Source organism: Osmia lignaria, chromosome 13, assembly GCF_051020975.1.
Source record: "Osmia lignaria lignaria isolate PbOS001 chromosome 13, iyOsmLign1, whole genome shotgun sequence".
Lineage (NCBI taxonomy): Eukaryota > Metazoa > Arthropoda > Insecta > Hymenoptera > Megachilidae > Osmia > Osmia lignaria.
In genome coordinates, this window is record NC_135044.1 from 3,050,069 (window position 1) to 3,077,313 (window position 27,245).

The window sequence follows — 27,245 nt, forward strand, 5'->3', positions numbered from 1 at the left end:
GTAGATCATATCTGTTTTGATCAAATGACAATTAATATTCATTTCAAAGCGAAATTGGTTCATTTAATAACGAGTAAAATGAATTTGATAAAAGGCACTAACTCTCAAATATTAAGACCAGTAGCGTTCTTCCCCTCCATTATTATTTTCCTTAGGGAAGTTTATCTATGCTCAGTACTGTACCACAGAGGTTTGCAATTTCCTACTACCTGCTTGTTCATTTCTGTCGCTTTGCTAATGGCCACTGATATACCAGGATATAATACGACAATCAATAAAGAAGCTCAAGGGAGCAATCCTCCTCCATCTCCACCCCATACCCTTTACCCCAAGCACAATGAAACAAAGCACACTTGCTTGCATGCCTCTTACGGTATAATGCATGCAGTATGCCCGTGGCTGAAGAAATTATTTCGGCTACGTCCGGTGTAACAGGAAACGACGAGCTGTTTAGAAGCTCGCATTCGATCGCTTTCGTATTATCGGTGAATATACTCGTATATATTGACCTAAATCGCAGCTATGTATTTCAATAGCGTATGCAAAGGGAGTACTGAAGCATAATACGATTGTGTAGATTCCTATGAAATATTCATTGATGAGGATTCATCGTATAATTATTGAAAAATAAAATAAACTGCTTTTGCGATGGATGTTGCCTTTCCACCTGTATTCTAACGCATCTGTTTGGTTTGATTTCAACGTAACAGGTACCGTCTGAAAGTTGGTACCGACGAAAAACCGTCTCTGTTTGGCGTCGCTGGTCTCCTGGTCGCTAACCCGTTCGCTTTATTTAATTTTGCAGGAGCAATTTCGAGAATGGATACTACATACCTCGAATTAGCTGCCCTGTTTCATCCTAGTTTACCGGCTTCGCGTCGCGCCACCAGTATTGTAATTAAGACTTGCCAATTACATTTCGCGTATATCCAATCACCGACGGGGATTCCTTATTTTTTTTCCACCGAAAATGACACGCCGAACATTTTATTAAATTAATTATCGACTTTTCGTTGAAAACCCGAGAAAGCTTGTTTATATATTTGTTCTCGAAACGTTCCAATTTCAGAATTAAAGAATCAAAGCGTTGACATTCTGTTTCTCGAACACCCATTAAAAAATGTTCGACGTGCAGTTTTATGCAAATCGCCGACGCAGAACGTGTAATTTATTTTTCTGCCCGCGAATATCGTGTTCTGTCTCGCAGAGAAATTAGAAGCTTTAAGCACGGCTTTTGACCATAGTACATGCATTGCATATAGCAACGGAATTAACATTGTTGCATCTTGCATACGAAACAGGCAATGCCATATCAGGCAAGCCACGAGCGCCAATGCGCCATGGCCTGCAGCACAGGGATTTCCTGAAAAACTTTAGCATGGTTAACCCTCGAATGGTAAAGGCCGGGTCAATCGTGGCCCACACCCATGAAACGATGCAACGTTGCATCGACTAAAATTTTACACTCCAATTTTCCAGACGAAATGCTTTCATATATTGAAAAAAGGTATTTCAAGAAACAATATATGTATAATTTAGGAAACAAGAATGAAAATGAATTTCTTATTAAAAATCTCTAAACCATGCAATCATCTAACCAAGGATTGCCTCTGTCAGAAACTATACTCGTATTTTTATATCAAGTTATCTAACTCAATATCCAAATGCAAATTCGGATATTCCCTAATTGTAATATGAAAATTTCCACTGCACAAAGAGATGCAAGAGGAATTCATAGATAGGCAAAGAGGCATACAAATTCTTGCTCTGAAAAATGGTAATATCATTCATACTACTGAGATTTTCATACGATATGTTGCTCAACGATGAAACGAAGACAAAAGTGGACGATTCAAAAGCAGATGAAATTTAGCTGGAATATAGCATAGAGGAATTCTAGTAAGAAAGGCACGATCCGGTAACAAATGAAATCTATAAAACCACGAAGGAGACTTTATGTGAGAGATAAGAACGTAGAGACAGATAGGTTAATAGCAATGTCAGGAATATGGAAATAGGGGTTGAGTAAGCAAAGAAATACGAGCAATGTCGGTCGATTGATACCTTATATAGGGTAAGGCACTTAAAATAGGCCATCTGAATAACTTATCTGCTTTGGATGATAGAAAAAGAATTAAATGAAATCAATACTTACTTCATTTCAAGGGAAATATAATCTGACGTTAAAATTTTTTTAATTAACTATGGCAGCAAGTAATTTATATATATACTAATACAAATATCTAAAATAGTGATCTTGAGTTTTAATAAAAAATTTCAGTATAATTTGGTTCAAATGAAATTAACTGGAATCAAAACCCTTTGGCAAAAGTCACCACTCTGAACATTTCTATCTACACTGTGTACAAACAACTAAATTATAAAATTAAATTTTGTTTCTCCATTACACTTTTACCTACAAAAAATTACTGATATCAGATTATATTACCTTTGAAATAGAACAAGATTGCTTTGATAAATTTTTCTCTATCATCAAACGAAGGCAAGCTATTCAGATAGCCCCGTTTAAGTGCCTCACCCTGTAGATGTAGGTCGTCGAACAGGAGGTAAAACGAAGCTGGCAGTCGATGGGTTAGGGTAGCGAGGATAGAGAAAGAGCCTGACTATCCGATCGGAATGCCTTTTCGAATCTTGCCCTGATTCGATGTATATGAATCGAATGATTCGTCCCTTCGTTGAATAAGCCACTGAATCGGTCAGAGACGTGAAAGGGATCGTCTAAAGAGAACTGCGAATGAACTCGTGGATCGCACTGAAGGCTCTTGTAGGTGCATTTACATTTTCACTAGAGATCTTTAACAGCTGATATCGTCGAGGTAAATAAAATCCTCCAGCAATTGCAGAAATCGTACATGTACATACGTGGATGGTTAACGATAGAAGCTCTTGCCAATATACAGATGAAAAGGTAATTTGATTTCACCTCAACAAAAATACATTAGAATGCAAAAAATATCCAAAAGGCCTTAAAATTCTTTTAATCAAGCATAAATTGCTTGACTATCGTTAAAAAAATATTTAATTTCGACCTAAGGGTTTTTTTTTAGGAAAAAATGAATTTCACCATGGAAGGTGTGCACAAAATTATTATCAAAATCTATAATATTTAAGTTATATCTTCTTATTCGCTTTGAAATTCACGTTATTCGTTCTAACGATGATCGAGCTACGGATCGAAACGAGTACACAAAAGGGGGGCAGCAAATTGAGTGACGGATCGCAGCAGAACCCTTCCCTATACTTACGCTATATTTTCAGCGTGAGACCCTCTTCAAGTACATCATGAATCGCTAATGCAATTCACGGCTCATCGACGGGCAACTAAGGTTCTCAAGCTGCGTCACTTAAGAGTCTAAATGGGGTTCTAGATTTTGAATGCTGTCGAAAAGAATCCGATAGACACCTGACACAGAGAAGGGTATACTAACGTCGCCGAGGACATTTATGATTCACAAGGTACGGGGACAGGTGGACCGTGTGATATCCTCGAAAATGTCATAGCTTGCAGATTTCTCGTAATTTGCTGTAACGACGCGTTACTTCTCCTATTTCGAGACGAAGGATGACATCGAGAGAAGGGCGCAGTGATGGAAACAAATAATGGCTGGAGAGGATACAAATAAGTGAGAAGGAAGGGACGAGACAAGAGGGTTGAGGATTGAAATGAGAAAGAATATTACCAAGGGATGGTTGCTGGAGAATGAGAAAAAACTGGCTGCGATTTATGGCACTTCTTTTCGTATATTTTCCCTGCAGTAGAAGAAAAGCGAGTTCCGTTGTCGAGCTCTGGATTCTGTTTTTCAAGATTTCATTTTCATTGGTTTAATTAATTATTTAATATCAGATAAAATCCGATTTTAAAACTCGTCAACATCGCGTAATCTTCTTTCATAATAACGAAGTCGGACAAAGAGGGTAGGAAAAATTCGTAAGATTCTCAAAAGACGGACAAAAGAAGGAAACGGAATACCTAAGACCCTTAAAACCGCCGAAAAAGAATGCAAAGTATGAAACGATTTTTAAGACAGCGCGAAAGAGCGTAGGGAGTCCAAAAAATCCTCGAGACTGAACAGAAGTAAAAGATAAGAGAACGTCTCAGGGTATCCTCAAAATTGAACAAAAGGAAAGGAAGCACGATGTCCTTATTGTTAGAGACGGTCGGAAGAGGACAGATACCACCTGAAGTATTCTTAAAATTGGACAAGATGGAAGGACAAAGAGTTTGTAATAAGAATCCTCGAGACTGTAGAGAGAAGAAGAACTCTCTTTGAATTCCTTCCGTTGGATAAGTCATAAGGTGGTGCAGAAAATTAAAGAGGATTGCGAGTTAATAATAATTACCCATATATACAGGGTGTTCCATAACACCTAGCAGTCAACGTAGAAATGCCCTCAACAGCCCTTACCAGGGAGTCCCAGGGGAAGGTAGAGGGGAAAAAGGAGTTGGTCAGTAATGACGCCGTATAAAGTTGTATATACTAATTGGACTTGTGCATACTATGCGACGATTAGTATAGGTGGCACAAACGGGTTAATGGTGGCAATAGCGAGGTTACGTAGATGGCAAGGGAAAAAGAAAAATCCCACGACGAGAGATTTCCGCTAGCAATATTTCGCTAGCAATTACGGCTATATTTCTATTCTATGTTTCTACGGAACTATTTAAAAATATGTACACTTCAATCGACTCGTTAATTCCCGGAGGTCGAAAATAGATTATTTTCAGGACAGCACTTTCTATTACAAGAAAATAACAATCAACTCTACAGTACAGGCGTTAACTATAATTGCACCGTAACCGTATCCTGATATTAAAGAGAAGATCGAAATGCGTTGGCTACACGAACGTCTACAATTAAAATGAAATTTCGAATACCAGTGGTAGAACTGGCTGGAACACTCGTAAAAGAGAAATACGTCTGGTAATTTGAGGTAGTGCCTGTTTTCTTAATTACTTTTGTAGAATTAAATTGAGCCTGTGGGACAGGCAGGGGGAAAGCACAGTGGCGCCTCGCGAGGAGTTAATACGAACCGAAAGTAATCCGAGTTCGCTCACGATTTCTACTGGCAAAACGTTCCGACCCCTAAGAGTTAATAGTGCTGAGATAGCCTTTTGTTTTCCCCGGTCGCTTGTATTGCTGAGCTACGATGGGAAGGATGTGTTTGTCCAATCCTGACAGATCATAATATACGATGGAATTAGTCTTGAATTATTTGACACTCTTCGAATCATTGAAATAAACGTAAGAAGCTTATGAGCTTCATTTTTAAATTAACCCATAGGGAGACAGACAGGTTTTATCGTGAATTTTTCTATTTTCGAATTTAAACTTTTGTATATATGTTAAGGCGTTATACAGTGGCCGCTCGATAATACTGCGCCATGTAATTCCCAGCTGGAACGCCTCTCGTCTAGACAGCCAACGAATGTGTACCTGTGTTACATAAATAAATAAATTCTCCGCTTTTTTTTCCAGAAAGACTTCCCTCTAGACTGTAGAACCCCGAAAGCGTTTATTATACCACGAAAAATTGGCTTCTAAAGCTGAAAAAGAGTTTTCAATATTTTCATCGTCATCAGTATTTTCCCGAAGAATAAGTCTATCAATGTCAAACCTGAAGAATCATTTTTAGTATTTTACTTTCCTTCTGTATCAGTCCTCACAGTAGAATACCTTCTCGCTATAAGCAGTTGAATGGAATCGATCACATTTGATTAGAATTTCGACAGCGCTGTATCGATTCAAGGAGGGTGGCAATAGTCGTTGACGAATGTCGAGTTCTGAAGGCAACGAACGAACATATTTCAACTGAACACCATGAACAGAAAGGAGATACAGAGAAAGGCCAAGAAGCCAGAATGAAAGTGAGGGTAGGGATCAGGCAAGTTGAATTAGGGCTGAAAGTAAGGTTGAGGGAAGGGAGAAAAAAGCAGGCACAAAGCCAGAGAGGCAGAAATTGGAGTTAGATTAATTTATAAAGTCGGAGAAAGAAATAAGAACGGAGGTAGAGAAATGGATGAGTGAAAGTAATGAAGAACAACAAAAGACGGTAAAAGAAGAAAGCGTAGCCAGGTGATAATATTCGTTTATCATTTCATTCTTTGTCAAATTTCATGCCATTTGATTGTTGCAATTATTCTAGAGAATATATTCCTGAAAACAAGCTTTGGTTTTGTTCATTAAAAATCTGTCATCTACAATTTTACTTTCCATATATATGTAAAAGATAATTTATAAACATTACGTAATTAAAGTTACAATGAAGAACGTATGGATGTCACGTTGAATTTTGGAAATGATAAGTTGCACGTTGCATTAGTAGAATGAGGCGATTCAACGTGCAATTAATCAAGAATTTGAATTGTAATGAGAAGTAATTTCGATAAAATTCATTTCAGCATGATACCAAAATAATTCATGTTGTATTAAATTAAAATTTCGCCGATAAAATTAATGATTTCGATTTAACGTCACGTGCTGTGAATAAAAAGACGAATAAGGTACGTGAGCAGTAACGATAATGATTGAGAGACAACCGTAGAATTGCGATAAAATTAACGTGTTTAATTTTTCAAAAATATACCCTACATATTGAGGTGTTGTAAAAATTAACTATCCGAAACAAAATACAGTAACTCGTTAAATGTCAAATTCGTTAATCCTCAATTTAAGATTTAAGGATCACTTAAAGAGAATGTTATTCAAGATAGAATAAAATTTAATAAATTAAATTCCACGGTTTCATTGAAAATCCTTCAATCCATCAATTGTAGCTAGCATTGTTAGCTACAATATAAGGTTTCCTTTTTTTATATTCATTACAAAAAATAGCTTTAGAGAGAACATATTTTTTCTGTAAAAATTCTTTGTAACAATGCCAATCATTACAGTGCTCTCCTGTTACCAATGTGAAATGAAACACCTGCAATTCAATGCATCGAATTTCTACTTTTTTGAATAGCTAAGACTATTGTGTAATGTTGCCGGTATTTACGCTAGAAAACCTGCTGTTCTGTTTCAATTTGCGATCGAAACAATTTTACGTGGAATATAATGAATCAAAAAAGTGTTGATGCACCAAATTCCATTAAAATAATTAGATAAAAATTTACTGCAAAATCCTACTTTCGTCGTATTTTCAAAAATTCTCCGAATTTGATGCGCTGCTATTATTAATTTATATTTTTAAAAATTACAGAAAGTCTCAATAACATAAATTATGGACTATAGAAACGAGTAAATAGGTACTTAATCGTGATATAATCGCTAAAAAGGCAACTACTTAAGTCAATTGAAACGTTATTGTTGTAAACTTGATATTCGCGAAAATAGAGTTATAAAAGTCATTTACAATTGTGAGAATTGAAGAAACAAGGCTCTAATACGCTTCAAGTCTTTCAGGTGGTTTCAACAGATTTTCACTTTGATAAGTTTATAATAGGACTTTTACAATACTTCCTTTAAAATCATTTAAGCCTCTCACTTTTCTAATTGCGTCTGTGATTTATTTCGTACCTACCTACGTTTGAAATACTTTACACTTTAAACCTTGCACGCTTTCTACCTTTCGCAATTAATTTTCGATACTTGGATACAACATTTAACTACAACTGCCACAGGATTCTTTAAAAATGAAATAGGAAATGTCAACTACCACAGAAAACATTTTAATAATTAACTGACCAATTTTAGAGAAACGATCAGGGTTCCTGAAACAGGACAATAACTTTGCAATATTCAAATGTTGGAAAATGTTAATGTACAACTAGGGTAATCGAAAATGCGACTAATGAGCGTTCTGGTCATCAAAATTCAAGTCCATTAAAATTATCATACATCATCATCACGAGATAGGGCTTTAAACTGTTATGCGTTAATCAGTTTTGTAAATGATATGCATATTCACGTAACGCAGTCATTTAACTGATGATAATGATTTCAGAGTTAATTAAAGTTAGTCCTCGGTGTTTTCAATTATATAGTCTTTTTCTGACATTGCGTTTTATTATGCAAATATTTAATAATTATGATAAAACAGATAAATAAAAGTGACTTGTTACCACGTAACAAGTAAATATTCTTTACATATTCACTTTAGAATTCGTACCTGCTACTAATATGATTCAAAAATATTCCGAACATTAGAAAATTTAATAGAGAATTTTCAATTGAATTGAAATAAAAATCAAATAAAAATAATTATAATGTAACTATAATCCTCAGTTCTATGACTGTTTAATTAGTCCAAGAAAATAAAGGTCTAAGAATTGCACGTATTTTTCAAAATTTACATTTGAATGTAAGTCTGTAAGTATGTGTTACCAAACGTGTAAGTTAGTACGCGTCAAGAGTTTGTTGTAAGAGGAACATAAATTTCACCCTGTACCTATTTACATAAAAGAAAAAATACAGTAGAAGTGCGGTAAAAACATACTTTAAGCTACCACCATAATTTTGCACACGTCATTCTACACTGCTCCATTTTTCTTTGATTAACGTCTTCATTATCTGGAAATCGATATTACCCTCTAAAGCAAATTTAATGCTCATAATTTATTTATTTAACTACCATTCGTAAGATAAGAACTTTAGTACTTACTATTTAGAAATTCGAAGTTACTTCTAAACAAATCTTTATTGCAAATTAAAATTACTGAAAATAATTAACGTTCTTTTATTATTTCAATTTCTTCTGTTTCGAACAAAATGATTTAATGTGTTCGAGCTGTTTCATTAATTACAAAGGCAATTTAATACAAATGTAGATTTATACGACAAATTATTAAAGCTGCTGCGATAAATTACAGTCAGACCGAATTAACTTAACAAATGTATTTTAACTTTCTGCTCGGCAAGAATATCTTACAAAAGTTTTCCTGCCATTTTACCTTAATTCTGCTGAAAACATGAACACCAGTAAAAAAAACTGCTGAAACACCGTGTTGCATTGCTACTGCAACGTGGACGGTAAATGCTTTGTTTTACTACTGAAAGTACACGCGCTCGCTTCAGAGAAGTCTACGTGCATGCAAAAACAACGGTAAATTAAGGAAAAGAAAGGCAGCGGAAGCAATTTTTTCGAAACGAAGCTCGTTTGATGTACCGTGGAAATCTCTTAAATTCAAGTCTATTATAAATGCTTTAGAACCGACCTTAAAATACAGGTGTGATGTTTCATTTGTTCCATCTAATTGTAAGATACCAAAATTCTGTACTATACAATTTTCATAATTCTGAATTCAATTATTTTACCCCTTCTTTTAAAAATTTAAATTTTAAAATTATCTTATACTAACACCACATTACGAGTAATACAAAATTTCTCCAGATGCTATGGATAAATACTATGAAATTTAATTAAGCACGAATTTTCGTAATTAGAAAGTGTTCCTTATTAATTAAAAGAACCGAGAAATTATAGTGAATGTACATTCATAAAGAAATGAATGTACCCGTCAGTATATAGAGAAATTAAATATCTTAAGATTTACTTTAATTACATCGTAACAACGAATTAGCTAGGGGAGGGTCGGAAACTTTCCAAACTTCCCACTGGTGGTGTAAATTTCAACGAAACAGAAACAAAAAAAAAAAAATCTCCAAGAACTTTCCCTAACACCTGAGAGAACCTAGTTTCGCATTTCTACCCCTGAATGTTCGCCCTAAAGTTCCTACCACTCGACTCATTTCGTGCGTTTCTCGTTTCATTATACACGACAAGTATGTACCCGTGGAAATCGATTTGGCTGCTGGTTCACGACCCTCGTATTAAAGCACTAGCTTCGAAGCTTGTATCGCGATCAAATCGGAGTTGCTGGCTCGATTTTGATACGCGCAAAGTAGGAATGAATAATTGATGCCACGCGATGTCTGGATGGGAAACTGGCTGCAGACGAGCGTGCAGCTCTTGCTTTTCACGGATCTAGGAGACGCTAATGCAAGACACTGTCGTGTGCTCGCATTAATATAAATTAACAGAGATCCAAGTTTAGGCAAACTCCCGCACCTCCGTTCTCCTCCACCTTAGCTTCGCTCTATTTTCGTTTGGTTCTGCCAGAGAACTTGCCTGGAACGTATACAGATCGCACCTATACATACGTACACGGTCTATTTCGGTTATCGTTGCTTTCGAAGCGTGTTAGTTCGTTGACAATTCTACTGTACTCTATTTAGGAATTCTAATTACGATTCGCTTCTTATCTTACGTTTGATAGCTAGAATCTGCTTTTTGTAACCTTTCCTGGCAAGCATTTCACAAGACCGTTGTTTCGCTACTGTAACTAATAACACCTACTTTTTTATTTCGAATAAAATTATTAACTTTTCAACGCAAAAAATTATTGTAAATTGCATTTATTGTACAGAATGTCCTGCCTAACTAGATTTGTAAAGATAGAAAAGAATAACTCGGAAGGACGTTACTTGGATTAAGAAGATTAGACAATAAAGGGGAAACTCATCTCAAGGTTATATCTTCCAAGATTTCACAGAGACCTTCCTTTCTTTCATGATTAAACGAGAAGGAATTAAGCGAGTTCTTTAAATAAAATGCCTCTTAAGCGAAACCATTCGAGCCCTAAGGTTATCGGTATTACTTGCGATCGCATAATGGGTTAAAACTCCACCGTAAACAGAGCTGATTTCCCTTTCGCCTCCCAATGGGATCTTCCTAATAGACAGGGAATTGTTAGCTAAACGAATACCGAAAGCCTACGAAAAAAAAAAAAAAATGTACTTGCTCGTTTCATTTCGCGGTTGAAACGAGACAAAATAAAAACTCGATTCCAATGGACACTTAACATAACCCACGGTTAATTAAGTTTCTCCTCCGAATGTTACCCCTCCCTCCTTTCGCCGTGTTTCCACCCATTAAGATCGAGACTTCTCGTGAGTAAACAACGTTGGCAGGTTCGTTTAACCAGAGAACGAAACAAAAGCGACCGAATTCTCCCGTCATAATTTCTTTTTTTATCATTCTTTTAGCAAAATGTTGCTCACAGCTGTGCATGCTTATTCAGAAGTCAGATCTGTCTCCAATTAATCTTCCGGTTACACCGCTGCTTCCTTATCCTTTCTCTGTCTCTCCTTCCTACCCTTATGCCTCCCTTTTCCGCTTCTCGACCACTCGCTACGGCTGCAGGCTATAAATACTTGTTTCGCTATTCCTGAACCGTACAGACCAGTCGGTAAGCTTGCAAATGGTCGCCTGGCCGCCTCTGTGTGCCATGTGCACCAACATTGAAATATACACTTTCCAAGTAACAGAAGCAACACCTCAGATAACCTCGCTCTATTTCTGCTGACGTATTTTCGGTTGGAATTACGGGAACGCCACGCGAGCAAGCACGCGATAAAGAAGGCACACCTACTTTTGAAAATTTAATCCAATCGTGCACCTGTAAGAAGGTTCGATACAGTCGCCGCTCGATAATTCGAAACCTTACCGCTTCTAGAAGTGAACCCTTTTAAGAAATAGAAAATTATCTGGCGTACATTCTTTACAGTTCATTTGTCCTATATGTCACGGATACACGAGCGTGCATAAATGAATAGTTTGTACAAACACGTGGCGTTTCTAACAGGAAATTATATGGCAAGAAATTATCGAGCGACTACTGTGCATCACTTAAAAAGGCAGACTATACTTCGTATAGCCATGTGATTGTGTAGCAGGCATTAACTGGTCAGTTATTTCATGCCTTTGTACACGACAAAAGCAACGAAAGGGTTAAGGATTGCTTTCAAACAGCGAATAGTACAAGAGCTCGTATTGATAAAAAAAAGTTTCCAAGAACTGACGGTCGTACATTTTTCCAACATATCGATGTCACGTCAAAGTGCACGAAGTAATTACGACACGGACCATAACTTATGGGACGTTACACGAGTTATGGTTTATTTCTCGTGGCGGTTGGTCCCTCGTGAATATCGACCGACGACAACAGGCACCCTTTTAACTCCGACATTACTTTCGTGCTCTTTAGAATTTACCCCTGTGTGCAAGAAACATGAAAAAGTCGCCGCGTTCGCTTATCCCGGGGATCAGGAATTTCGTGCTTTCAATGGTGTCGCGGTTAGATTGCGCACGAAAAGAAGTTATTTCGTGAATTAGAGAGATGCTTCGAGCTTGTAACAACGTGTTATAAGGTTTTATGTTTGCACGCCTGCGACACGGCAGACACGATGGATACGATCGCTAGGCTATTTTTGTGTGCAACAAAGTTTATTCGACCATTTCAAACGGGAATTCGAACATGGTACGTGTAAAATTTTACTCACGGCTGGGTACCTTTTATTTGAAATAAAAATAACAGATGAAAAGGACAAATGGTTACATCAAATAAAATAATAATAAATAAGACTATTTGAAAAATATTTGTTTTCAAATATTTGGAGACCTAGGGACACTAACGTTATTAGGCTATTTATTTAGCATGGGCCAGGCCCTTTATCTTATTAAAAATCTTAAACGTCCAGTGTTGCTTTAATTTAGGGTGAGGCTTTTAAGTTAGGTTTGGATCTAATTTTAATGCAAAATTAAAAGTAGATTAAAAAAACACTTCTTCCAACGATATTCTATTTCTTTTTTAATATCCTCTTCCAGAAGCTTAGATTTGCATAAACATTCATAGTATTTATAACACGGAAGGTATACGTTCGTGTACAAACGATAATCACGAAGTTTCCTTTATTACATCGCAGTAGAACAAGAGCTAAATGCGTAAAATTCGCGATAAGAGTAATTTCTTGGAACGAACCCTAATTATTTATCTGACAAGCGTCATAAGATGTCACAGTCAGATCTTCAGGAGCTGATAACATTTTACGATACCAAGATAATACTAAGTTTCAGAAATTTTCCCTCTACGACTAAAAAAATTGAAACTCTACAATTCCGCAAGGATGGTGGATTCATTCAGCCACGATAAACAACAATGAAATATTCCATGATATAGATCCAACGTGACAATTTAACATCGATAAAGCCAATAAAAATACGGAAATTCTTAGAATGATATGATTTAAACGAGAAGGAGAAAAAACAGTATGATTCAAACAGGAAACAAGTTTATTGGATAATAAAGTTCCACGGTTTATGCGCGTATTTCAGGGATAAACGTGTCGCTCGTTTTTTTTCTATTATGCAACTCATAAATTGGAACATAAAGAAGACGTAAAGCTAACGAATGCTTTAAAGTAACCCTTGAAACAATAAAAAAATACTGTTTACCATTTATCATATCAGACAGGGGAGGAAAAGAAAGTTCGAATTGATTTCATCAGACATTTCGTTGAACAGAATTGTATGTATACGTACGTTTGCAAATGTTTACGATGACAAGCCACATAAAAGTTTTAACTGCTTCAAAAACTTTACAAAAGACTGCCTAGTAAATTTTGTTGCGTGAAGAGATTGCATACGTTTTGTGGTTTTTACGCATTTCACCGAGTTATGTTTGTGTTTCATACGTTTACTGTTGCCGGAAAATAAAATTCCATTTATATTTTAGATATTTTTCCCCGCGGTTTAAGTATTCGATCTAAATCTCTTGAATACGATTGAAATATCCCAAGAATTCTTCATTTTTTTTCTGCTGACATTTTCCGCTTGCAAATGGTCATCTCGTGTACCTTTCCAATCCATTTCAGCGTTTTCTCTTCTACGAAGTATTATCATTAATAAGTTTTCCAATAAGGAATGGAAACTTATTCCAATGAATAATTGCAAATTCTGAAGCAAATACGATGTCCGATGATTCTGCCTTGCTGATCAGAATGGGGGGTTCAAACGAGAAGTAACGGTAAGTTGAGATCAGCTTTTACCGAGATTGACGGGTAATTGAAGTGCAAACGTGTTACGCTTCCTTTTATCTACGGTTCTTGGTTCTTGCGGCTTCAGAGTTTTTCTTATCGATTCTTCTTCGAGAACAAGTATATCACAGTTGGATTTTCTTTCATTTGCAGTATCCTGCACCTTGATCAGTAGAAGATATTTTATGGATATCCAATGGATATTGATATCATTTCTCATCATTCTTATTAACATGTAAAAATGGAACGTTGTCTGTATCGTCTTCGACTTGTATCGACTTGAGAATTGGCATAATTTTATTTTTAACTTCTCATTTTTTATCATTTATATCAGTACTTCTAAATATTAATGGCAGTATCATTTATATTTATGCCAATATATATTTGTAATTCTATAAGTATTTTATATCCTGCAACAATTCTTTGATTCCTTCGTCAAAGTCTTTTGAACGTAGCAGAGATTTCACAGGAATTTATGTATACACTGTTCCCAAGATTTATTAACATTTCTGATGAAATGATTTAACACTTTCAATCTGTCATTGACTGGCAGTTAGGGTGATTCTAAACGGCTGAATTTGCATGTAAACGGAGCGTAGAATTAAGTGCTGTCGCTGTTAACAGTTTATCGTAGTGATTTATCGAGATTTACACGCATGCAGGATAGAAATTATGGTGTTTACGAAGCAGATGTCCGCGAGAAAGCAAGAATGATGTGAAACTTTTTATTCGTTCAGAAACCAGCGACACCATAAAAAACCCGGCTGATTGACAAAGTCGATGACCGCCAAAGAAACATTAAATGTTTCAGACAAGGTGAAGAAGATCCGCAAAGTGATTTGGAAAAGTCTCGAGGGGTCAAAAATCTGGCAAAGGTACGAACGCGAGAAAACAAAACGAAAAGCCAGAAAGAAGGCAAGAGAAATGAAAGTAGAAAAGGAATGCTAGCCCTGAAAGGCGAAGAGAATAGTAGAATGGAGGTACAAGCTTGAGAACACGGGAAAAGTTTCACGATGTACGTTTCACGGAAGAGGAAAAAAAAAAGTGAAATAGTAAGTTGGATTCCCTTTTAAAAACCACAAACTGTACGAGGTGATCGTAAATTGCAGGTGAAACTTTTTCTCGGTAATGAAAACCATTGGAGAGAAGAAAAATCTAAACAATTTATAAAGAGTTTTTTCTCTATATCTGATATCGGTATATTCAGAATAATGAAAAACACAAGTACCAATTATAAAATAAGGATACTTATATACGATTAATTAGAAATGTAATTGAAAATGCTAGAAAGCTATTTGCCCCCTTTTTTCTTTAACGACAACGCGTTCGTATAATTTACTAATGCAATCAGTGAATATTTTGAAACATCGTTCCACGGTTGAAAAATTGCATCGTTTCCAATGCAGTTTCATCAAACGCTTCTCTCGATGATAAATGGATGAACTAATCGATGAAATCCACTTCCATTTCGATTCAACGTGCAGTTTTATTAGCGATAATTCGGCGATGCATTATCGAAACAGGTCGTCGTTAAACTAATGCGTGTACAACGCGTTGCATTTACGTTGGTCGATGATCTCTTTATGGCCTGACCAACGTACGATCAACAAATTTTGCTTTCCATCGATACGAACGACGAGGGTCCAACCTGGTTTACTAGCTTGACAAAATTCACCATGCAAATGGAACTAGTTGGTATTGTGACCTCTTTCAAAGAGTCTAATTACAAAACTATATTATATGTTGAATCGTGCTGATATTAATATACAAAATTAATCACGGTATTTAACATTTTAGATTTTCACTTAAAAGCCCACCCATCGATTCAGACAAACTCGTTTGAAAATAGAAAGAAATCATCCACATTTAAAATAGCATTTATATTGAATTTTAACTCTAATCTCCATCAAAGCAGACCCCATATAGTCCGACACATTTAAACTGAACAGTTTTCCTGTCGCTGTAATGTCTTCTTGAATTTCAAATCAGTATTCAAGAGGTCTGAATCACCGCCGGTATACTTTAATATGAGCTGTTTCACACCACGAAGAAACTATGTTTGATCACATAAAAGCAATATGAGCATAAATAGAAAAAGCAAAGGATGGAAACGGTCGATAAGCGAGACGGAAGAGGGAACTATGGCAAAGATGGTGCTTATTGATTCAGCGCCGGAATTGCGTTTCTCCTCTTTCGATCTTGCCAAGAGGAAGAACAATAAATGCTTTCAGCCAAGTCAGAAACGCTTTTCGACGAGCGGGAAGAAATCCGTGTTTCGAGTCAGACTTAAAGTGGCTCGAATCCTCGGCTTCCCTAAAGACGCAATTCCCTTGGATCCAGATTACGCTTGGATCCTCTGGTACTTGCGGTGGGTAAACGAAAAGGAAGCGATCCTGGCGAGTGCAAACGACACCCTATCGCGTCAACAACGCCACCCCACTGTCCTCGAGATTATGCGCACCTCTTGCTTTCGCTTTGCCGAGGATCAAATTTGAAACGGTCCATCTCAGTTTTGAGGTCATGATGCTCACGTTACTATCCTATGTTAATCCTATGAACTTTGCCGGCTACTGCTCTTGCCTTGTCCTTAACCCCTTTGTTGCGGTGTCTATCGTGTAATTAATTGTACCACGCTTCTTAAGGGTATGAAAAATAAAATCGCAAATGTTTGAGAAATCTCCGGGCAAATCAGACCATGTAAAATCCTTTTATCCTTATTTCGTGATACAACTGTTTTTCAACTGGCGAAACAATCTGCAATGTGGATTATACTCGTATCTAACAACACGAATGAAATCGGTGGTTTGAGAGAGTGAAAACAAGGGGAAAAAGTTATGACGGTGTGTAACGTCGGATGAACAGAGACTAGATTGCAATTTATGCAACGATAGTAGGAGAGAAAACTAAATGAAGAAAATGGAACACAGCGGTGTTGTGCTGAGAGCAGAGGCGAAACCAGAAGGCTGAGAAAATGATAACAGCGAAACAGATGATGCACTCGTGGAATGTGTACCGCAACTGTTACGAATTTTTTACGGCTTACACTCTGCTCATCAAAAGCGGAAACGACAATGCGAACCTCGCCCGAAACAACCATAAACGATACAACACGAATAAAAATTGCACGTCCCCTCGGTTCTTCTGCCGTTAACCCGTTCGTTTCGTGACTTTAAAGTATAATAAAGAACCGAGGGAGTCCCGCGGCATGGAAACGAGTTTTCGAAACGCAAACTAGGAAAGTGACAGTAGACGACCGAGGAGACCCCAAAACGGTCGAGAAATTCTTCACTGGAAAGCAGATTTTTTTTTTAACGAAACAACCTCGATTTCGGAATAATTCTACGCCAAACACGGAATATAAATTACAGACTCTACAGAACGAGTTGCTGTTACGGTCAAAACTGTCTCTAGAGATTGCGAGGCCCAGGACGAAAGTCAAGATTAATAGAAATTTTTAAATTTTTATTTTTTATTTTGAGTTAAAAATTGGATGTTGTAAAATTTAATTAATTTCACAGTATTTTGAAAGTATTCAAACGCAGGGCCCGAGACAAAAGTGCCCTATTCACGCTATGCTAGAGGCGGCTCTGGGTATGCCGGACTGTTTGAAATGCGATTTGCTGAAAACAATTTTGGTATTGTTTTATTTCGTTAAACGAAGCTGTAGCGTCGAACGATTCGATGCAACGGGCTTTCAACTGCGCGATTAAAAATGCATTGATGTAGATTGCTGCTGTATTCTAATAGTATAGTTCCTCTATATTCTATGTGCAAAATAATTGAAGATTTCTGTGTTTATTCATAGATAAAAATTGTATCGAATAGTTCTGAACAATTGCTTAATTGAAGTTCGGTAGAGATATTGGACAATTTGTCTAAAAGCACATTTACTATTTTACGAAATTGATGTAGTATTATAAATATTGCAATATTTCACGTAGCAATCAATCGAATTATTAAATATTGAAAATTATTTCAATGTATGAAATTTGTATTTTTAAAAACATAGCACAATAAAATGCTGATGGTTTTTTCAGAGCACAGCAATTAAGGGATTAAAAATTAAAATTTATTTTGAACAACAGTGTTACTAAATACTATTATAAATACGGTATGAAATAGGTTGAATAAAATTTTTGCAAGTAAAAGCATCGTGTAGATTAAAAAGGACCCTCTTTTCTTTTTCGATAAAAATATTAGAAAAATATTAGAAAAATGAATTCTCTTAAACTATACCTGTAGGGAGGAGCTTTCATCGTTGTTTAAGTAACAACAGAAGTTTGTAAAAAAGACTTAGCAAGAAAATCTTTATTCAGGAATCCATTTTTCATAGAAAGTTTGCTTTTGACTTACGATAAAACAGGTTTTATTAAACATTTATGCAAGCATGAAACTCGATCTTATCACCAAGGAAAGCATAAAAATTCATTCTATGAATATTCATTAGTGTCAGTAAAGTTGAGTTTTGTACTTGTGCAACACAAATGAAAGACTATTGAATCGTTTAGAAAAAATGAACGTTAAACAAAATTTGCCGAGGTAATTCGTTCCTTCGAATCCGCCAAATATGAATGAAACACGTGTCTTTTATAAATCGATTAGGTTAACGACCACGCGTGAGGAGTTTTGATTTTGGGCTGAGCGAACTAACCTGACTGTTATACAAAATATGTCTGGAAACTTATGAACTGAAAAAATATCCTTACAATCCACGATTCGTCATTAGGGAAGAACGTACAATCGCCAGCGACATAAGAAATATCTGATACACGATACAAAGATCGTTGTATTCAGAAAATTCCTGGTGGAACGAAAGGAACGAGCCAGCAGAAAATGGCTCAACTTTATTACACCCTATCAAAGTGCATTATAATACCAGTGGGTGGAGAACCACTGGTAGATGAAGACGTTGGGGTTGATAACCATATAATCACAGTTCTAAGCACGGAACTCATATCCCTCTCTTCTAGCTCTCTTTCTTGAATATACAGGGGAATGCACATTAGCGTGTCTGCGGGAATAATACGGTTCGCACATGCCATGTAAATGTGCTCACCGTGGTGAACCCTTAGTTCCTGCTTTTCTCCTAATCTGGCCTGGTAATGTTCTATGGAACTGGGTAGTTGAATTACTGACAAGTCATATACGACCCTTTAGACGGGAAAAGATCAGCATCATAGATAGCCACTGCCGGTGTTCGTACTCGTTCTAGATTCAAGCCGCGTTTATTCGTGGAAGCATCTAGGGAAAGCAGAAAAATAAACTGGACCAGCAGGCAAGATGGCAAGCTGACACGCTAAGCAGACACATGGAAACTCCGGGAAAAGGAGTTTGACATGAACAAACTTTTGGAATAAGGGTTGAATTATTGTCTCTTGAATTTAGTGCTTATAGCACGAACGTCATCGTGAGATGACACAACTGACGAACGCGTTATCAATCAATTAAACGCTACAATTAACATTGAACAGTCTTAAAATATTATTCCTATCGATAGAAAAAAAGGAACCGAAGCAAGTTGAAAGCTGCTATTGAAATTTATTAAAATCCTAATTGAAGAATACAATGATTGTAAGGAACTTACTTGTAACATTCATTTAAAACGAGTCGAATAAAAATTTATCGTCGTGTCAATACAGAAATGAGCCATTGAAAATTTTCTCAAAGCGAACACAAAGGGGTCATGAATTTTCTTAGTTCAGATTCTGGCGCTGTTGAACCTATTAAATGCGTGACAGGTTTCTAAGAATACTAGTTCGTTAGTGGAGCCGGTGGCGGGTTTTACAGAAGAATTATTTAATTGAATGCAGAGAGGAATGAATGCGGAATGAAGCGACTTCAGAAACTAGTTGTGAGACCTGCATGTGACTAGCGACCTTAATTAATGCAGACTACGAACTACGCTCCTCCTTCGTGAAGGACAAAGTGAAAATTATACTAATGATCAATTTTTCTTCCTTATACTTTCAACTGATCTATATTCATCAAAGAAATTTCAAGAATCTTGTTTGAAAGCTGGTGACAATCGAAGCAGATTTAGATTTTTAAGATCAAAATGTTTCAATTGAATTCGTCGTGCCTTGGGTCAATAAACAGGGCAAACTTTTATCGCGTGAAAATTGCTAATCGCAAGCAAGAAAACTGCAAACATTGTGTCTTTAGCCCGAGGCACGTAGCCAAGATTTTATTTTCCACCTAGCAGATATTCTTGAGCAAGATGGATTTTAAGAAGCTTCGTTTTCGAGCACGTACAGAGTGCTCCGTGGGAAAGCTTACATAAATTTCTGAAATGGAAAAGGTACGTCAATTTTAGAATTAATATTCTAATCGTGTTAAAATCATCAATATATCTACTAAAATTTATATTGATTTAAACCCGATTGAAAATTGTCACATTAAGAATCCACAAAACCATTATTTAACATCTTCTTGGGACATAACCGGAAAACAATTTCTCGTACATTTTCCATATTGCCGGAGCTCCGTAAAAGTTGCTTCCGCCAAAAATCCATTTCGCTTCTTATCATTTCCCCGGACTATTTATTTCAAGAATTTTCCAGCAGGGATTCGACTGTTCCTGGCTTATTCGATGCTGGCCGAACTGTACGTTATTTAAATTCGAGCCAATGTCCGTAAAGGGGATTCGATCGACCGGCACGAATCAAGAAAACCTTCGTCATATTGCGTCTTTTCGTCGTAACTTTCTTCATCCGTCGGATATTCCAGCCCCGTTTCCGATAGCAATCCCGAGTTCGAGCCAGGACTTAAGGGATTAACAGTCATGGTGCTGTTTCCCGGAGAATATTCTCACCGCAACCCCTAATTGCAGATAAACTATTCTCCGGGCTCCTTCGTTGCAATGTGGACATATCGAGATAAGTACACAGCGGCAACGATGAGCAAACACGGAATGAACACTGCGGCTACACTACCCTAGACACCACCACCACCGCCACCGCGTGAAGTAATCATGTTAATTGTAGCGTATCCGGACGTACGCCTTGGTTCCGTCAGCGCATGTAAAATACGATACCCGATAAACGATACCGGAAGGGCTAAGACACTTAAGAAAATTACCGGATCCTCCGTGGACTAATAAGCTCCGACTTAAGTGCCGCGTACTTCAACCTGTTACCGGTGTTTTTCTGATCTATTAGATGCACTTAATACTTTAGTAGCTACATCTTTTTATGGAACCAATGATCCTTGTAATTTGGTATTTCCTTTTTATATTATAAAAAAACATTACTGAGAAAATTACGTGTGAAAGTTTATGCAAACTACATCATATAATTATCACTTTTCTAATTATTCTGAAATTTTTAATTTGATACTTTTGCCTGTTCATTTAAAATGTCAAACTTCAAAGGGTTAAAACTTTTCATCGTAACTTTCAAAGCTGTACCGGGTATATACATATTATAGGAACAGAATACAAAGAGAATAGACTAATAACTACGATATAATTTCAATGAGCAGATATAAACGATGTTCAAGTTTAAGAAACATGCACGAAGTATTCCTAACTGAAAGATGCAGCTACTGTTAACCTATGCTCTCTGTCTGCAAATGTATGCTGTTTCTAAATATCTACTGATCGATAACTACAGTTATGAATTAAACATACGTATAGCCGAACGGATTTAATACTACTCAGATCTCTGCAAGTCAGATCAGTATCGAAAACTGAACCGTCAGTTAAGCCTACGTTTTTCCAATCTCGATTTTGTCCCTTTTGCACGAGAGAACTTGCTTGAAAACTACAATATTCCATCAAGCCAGAATAAACATACGGCGGAAATAACAGCCGAGTATATTAAATTTGCACTGCCTCTTAGTTCCTCTATACGGATGAAAAAGTTGAAAATACATTGCAATTATTGACAAAATTTTCAGATAAAAAGAAGATTCTTGAAATTTATTTATTTATATAAGAACCTAGCTCAGATATAGGTTCTATTCGAAATTTTATACAATTCACGGCATAATAATCGTTCGAAGAATGACATTAATATTTCTAATGATTAACATTGAATAATATTTTTTAATCAACGGAAAATCGCCGGAGGATGACAAAAGGAAACGATAAAAACCGAACGGGTCGAATCAATATCAGAATATCGTTTTAGTTGATTTATTATTGCATCCAGAGAAAGAATTCATGTATATTCAGCATACCATTATCTTAAATTTAATCCCGTTTCCAGGAGGTTGAGCGTGAAAATTGCGTATGCAGATACGTTTATAAATTCTCAGGTTGGTAGTGGTCGAGTGGGGGAACGAGCAAACAAGCCACTACTCCAAAATCCTGTTTCTCGATGTTCCGGAAAATTGCGTCGGGTCTTTGTATGTTTCAATCAGGAACGAAGATGCGGGATGCACCGTCAAGATTTCTATTATAAATTTCACGGATAATCGAAGGAGATAAGTTTCGTCTATCAGTATCACTGATTTAGACGTAAATTACTGGGATTGTCTTACCCGAAGACGCAAGCAATCGAATCAATGAAATGGAAAATACAAATCCGAAATAAGCCATTTTCAAAGAATTTCAAAACAAAATGCCAAACATCTAGAATTGTGTACTAGAATTAGAAATAGTGCAAACATATTATAGTTTCTGTTCAGAATTACATCTAATATCATAGCAAGAGAGCGAACCAAAGAGCAGTGGAGAGGAGAACACAGAACTCTATGATTAGAGGAACATCGCAATTACATTCGCCGTGTTTCACAGGGTCTTGAACATCTACAAACTGCGAATACATAAGTAGAAAACGGGTTGTTTCTCAAAGTTGAATGATTAGAACGGAACGTGATTGCGGCTCGTCAGAAGTAAACTCGGCAATAATAAAATTAGTGAAATTTCCAAGCCGCAGCTTAACATATGGTCACACATATTGTATAAATTTTAATTACATTCAAACTGTTTCACTTTGCCCTAAATCCTTCTAAAAAAATGGAGACCCTCTCCATGGTCCGCCGTTGGAGGGTTATTATGTCTACAATAAGAAAAATTTAGAAAACGTGTTAGTATTTCTAAAACTAATGTTTTTCCTTTTTTCAATCACATATTAAAATAGTAAGCACCTAAATCCGATATAGCAAGACAACGACTAAGCCACCCCTAACACGAAAAAGGATGAAGAAGACACAAAACTTCTATATTTCTTATAAAAATCACCAGCTTTCACGCGAAATTACAGTTTTCCGACGTCTCTTCCTTTGAAAGTTCGCCCGGCCAAGTTAGCCTGATGGGTAATTTCTCAAAAGTTGAAGCAGCAGGCGGTGGTAGTCGTCCTTAAACATCCAAACGCTTTGTTTCAAAGGGTGATGCGAGTCTGAGATTATCGCTGCAAATATTGGCGAGCATGACATTCGACCATTTTTCGTATCGCGATAAGCCAGTTCGAAGAGACCCTGTCCCTTAGATGGTGGTAAAGGATCGTTCATAAGGTGTGAGTGTTGATTAAGTGGGTAGCATGCAAATCGTTCATTCTCATGTCTACCTTCCTTCGTCTACCCTTTTATCAGCCAGATACGAACTCTAACTCGCCGCGAAGCGTGCCAGAGTCCAACATAATTGTATGCAATTTATCATAATTGAGGACGGTATCGCGATTCTGATCTGGCGGAAACTGTCTATGCAGTCGAAGAACGTTACGAGAGATGCATCAGTGTACGATGATGCTTCCAGGAAATCGTGTGCAGCTATTGGTTAATGCAACAAACTTCTCTAAAAGCGATGCTATCAAGCGACCAGTGCATAGTGATTAAAAATTGCAGCGAATTAGAAAAGATACTTTTGAAATTCCAATAAACAATCGGCGGTAACATACTTTTCCGAACACGATTAATCTTTAAACGACACGTATGCAAGTATACTATCCATATATCAAAGCAAAACTGTGTTCCTATCCTCGTTGTCGATCGTCCGTCGTAAAAAGGGATATCACAATCCTCGCCCTCGTTTTTCCTACCACGGCGGTTCACCGCTGTTCCACAAATTTTCCCTCGATATGGAAACGAAGAAAGGAAAGAAGAAACGTTCGCCTCCCCGTGAATCGATCACCGACAGTTTTTTTTTTTCAACGCTGCTCTTTTTATGGTTTTTCAGAATGCTGGCAGCTCGTGATAAAAAGCGTGAACGTACCGGGGACTGTGAAGGCTGGCGACACCAATTACGTGATCCTGGACTGTGACTACGATCTCGAGAACACGTCGAGCAAGGGATTAGTCGTGAAATGGTTCTTCAACGCCAACGAAGTGGCTTACCAATGGATATATGGCAGGGACCCCTTGGCCGGGGACATCACGCGGAAGTACGTCGATCTGAAGTACAAAGCCAGCGACGATCCGTACACCGAGTACCGAGCCATGAAATTGAATAAGCCCGGCATCGACCTTACAGGCGAATACACGTGCGTCATATCCACTTTCGCGGCCGAACAATCTGCGAGTGCTTCTATGGTTGTTTATTGTAAGTATATCCCGTTGCATGACGGTAAATCACCATCGATCAACGATCTTTTCTGCTGATTCATATCGAACTAAGTTCTGGATAATTAACCCTTTCACTTCTAACACGGGCATCCATCATCGACATCCAAGAATAGATCTACAGATATGAAAGTATAATTTTTGAAAACTATTATTATGTAAATTATATTATAATAATATTTGCCATAACGAAAGGGTTAATATCACTGAATTAATCATGTCTAATTATTATACAATTGTCTACGTCAAAGGGGTGAAATGAACCCTTTAGGTTAGGGTCGAAAAATCCACTTAATTTGAAACTTAGAGTAGGATCCCCTGTACATCGCGTGTTTTATAAGTCTCGATAAGTATGCAATATTTATCAAGTCATGTAATACTTTTACACGTCCCGGGTAGTTTGAAGTGACGTCCAGTGAGGTAGAGTGATGTTGCGTGAAATAATTCTTGAAATTGCAACGCGACACGAAACAGAGGCGCCGACTTGATCGAATAGAAACCAACCTCCTATTTCTCCGTCCGCTTGAATTTCATTCATAATTCGCGTCGCGTTAATTAATATCGAATCGTTCTTTGTAATAATCAGAAAATGCTTCTCATTGTAATTAGTTTATGTACAATTCAGAAGAATTTATTCACGATTTAAATTGGATGTTTACTTAAAGGACTTCCGTAACAAGTAATTATGAAGTAAATTAATTACATTTCGTTGATTGACGCAAATATTATACAACAAATTTTGGCATATTACATTTCATTATTCTGTTTGTTATTTAATTAAAATTCAATTATGAACTGACAATATTTGATCGATTCTATACTATGCTGAAAATTATTCAGCAAATTACTTTATCCATCTTTCAATCAGCTCGTGACGCATAAATAATGCATACAAAACAAGAACAATACTAGTTTCGTGTATCATGTTTGCTAAGCATTCTCACGCGACAAAATGGATAACCACATAATTACCGATACCCAAAGAGAGATATTTCATTGATTGACAAAGATGACAAACAAGAAAGCAAAACGTTTCCCCAAGAGATGATAAATATTTGCTGCGATGAAGTTGGGACATCGTGTCTTGGGAACAGATTAGTTTGCCGATAAACAGGCGAGTAACTGACGGCAGGGAAGGGGAAAAGTTCTGTGCACCGCGACTTGCAGTCTGCAGGTGGATAATTTAAAATTCCAACTGGAAAAAGTTAAACATCGCTCGACGCCGTTTGATTCCAACGCTATTGACTCACTGCCGGTTAAATTCATCGACCCTATCCAACCGGTTGTTTGGTTTTACGTGTTCAGCTCTTCGATGCTCCAGTGGAAAAGTTACGCCCATCGCGGCAGTTCTCTGAGAAGTTCACCTTCCAACACTAGACCCCTACTTGTCTTGAGAATTCTGACGTTTCAAACTACCCGCTGAGGTGAAACTATTTCAAATTGCGAAATTCTTTTTCTTATCTCAAAAGTTACACGGAATTCAGCAGATGTTAAAAATGATGCAAGGAAGGCTTTATGACGCAGACACAGAGCTTACTTTAACACCTTTTCATTCAAAAGAAGATATTTATCAGGGTTAGCGATTGTTTGGTTTATCTTCTGACACGTTATTAAAAAAGGAAGAATATCATTAGAAGAAGTGTCGCAAACAAATCGAATTACTTACTAGTCAAGGTTCCAAAGGGTCTCCTAGAAGTTAAGCATCCCTAATAAAAGAAATTTTAACCTTGACATCAACTGAGAACGAGAGTACCTACTGAAACTAGTTCATTGTGATTATGTATTGTCATTGTGATGGATATTTTAAATTTGGACGAACAAGGTTCACAGACTAAAAAGGAGGTTAATGAAGGTAACAAAGAATACAATTACGAGTCGAGAGCATAGAGAAAGCTTTTTGAATCAGAACTGAAATAGTAGGATATTTATACAACGTAGAGCAATTTTTGCAGTACACAATAGATCAGATTGAAAAGGCTACACATTTTCTGTTTATTGTTGCAGAAAATTGAAGAAAATTTCGTCGAAATTGAATAAGTAAAATAAAATTTTCTTAAGTGGGTATTAGAAAAATTAACCAAATGTCCAAACACATAAAAGTGGTGCAAAACATGCGTTTAATTTCTATGTTGAAACTTTCGAGCATTTTAATGCTTTTCTGTCTGTACGGTGCAGAACAGTTCGGTTAAAATGTTTCAACTTGTTTCATTAGAATGGTACAAGTCGCGAAGCAATTCCGTGTTTCTTTCTTCCCTCGAAGTTTCATTTCAACATGAAGTCAAGCCGCATCTTTGTCAAGTCTAAGAAAACATTGCTCTCTTACAAGGGCTTAAGTATTTTTAATTAAAGTTATACGATGTTTAAAGAAACCAGTAGCTATTTATTTTCAAAGCTATAATAAGTAGGAGAAAATTAATTTTCCTTTACGGTTGTTTTCTAAAATCGCCAAATTAAAGATACCACCTAGTGTTTCGCTATCACCTTATTCCGACTTTCACCGTAGATAGCTAAAATTCCTTGAAACAATGTTCAGTTTAAATTAGAATTGACCGTAAACGCAAGATGTGGAAAAAACGAACAGGTGCGAGCGAAGGATTCGATTTAGAGCTAATGGAACGTACATGTCACAGACTTTCCTGCAAGAAAAGTAACGTAAAAAGTATTGACAGTTGCATTTGTGTGCGCCCTTAGTTTTGTTCTCTTTACGCCTGCTTGATTTTCTTCCACGACTTTCTCAATATATTATTTCCCTTGCTATGCGAACAATTAACCCTCGAAGGCGGACCATGAAGAGAGCCGCAATTTTAATTCAATTTTTATATTATTTTCATTTTATAAATTTTAAGCCGTTTAAAACTCCACTTTTTTAGAATAACCCACGTTATATTCTTCAGCTTTTTGAGATAATCA

General features: G+C 36.7%; 1 protein-coding gene across 2 annotated transcripts in view; it reads left to right on the forward strand.

Moving 5' to 3' along the window:
* LOC117601843 (uncharacterized) overlaps positions 1–27,245 on the forward strand; it is a 171,439-nt gene that overhangs the window by 129,914 nt on the left and 14,280 nt on the right. For both annotated transcript variants that reach the window (XM_034319074.2, XM_034319073.2), the window contains exon 2: positions 23,953–24,315. In XM_034319074.2, coding sequence (XP_034174965.1) covers positions 23,953–24,315 — 363 coding nt within the window. The remainder of the gene's footprint in view (positions 1–23,952; positions 24,316–27,245) is intronic.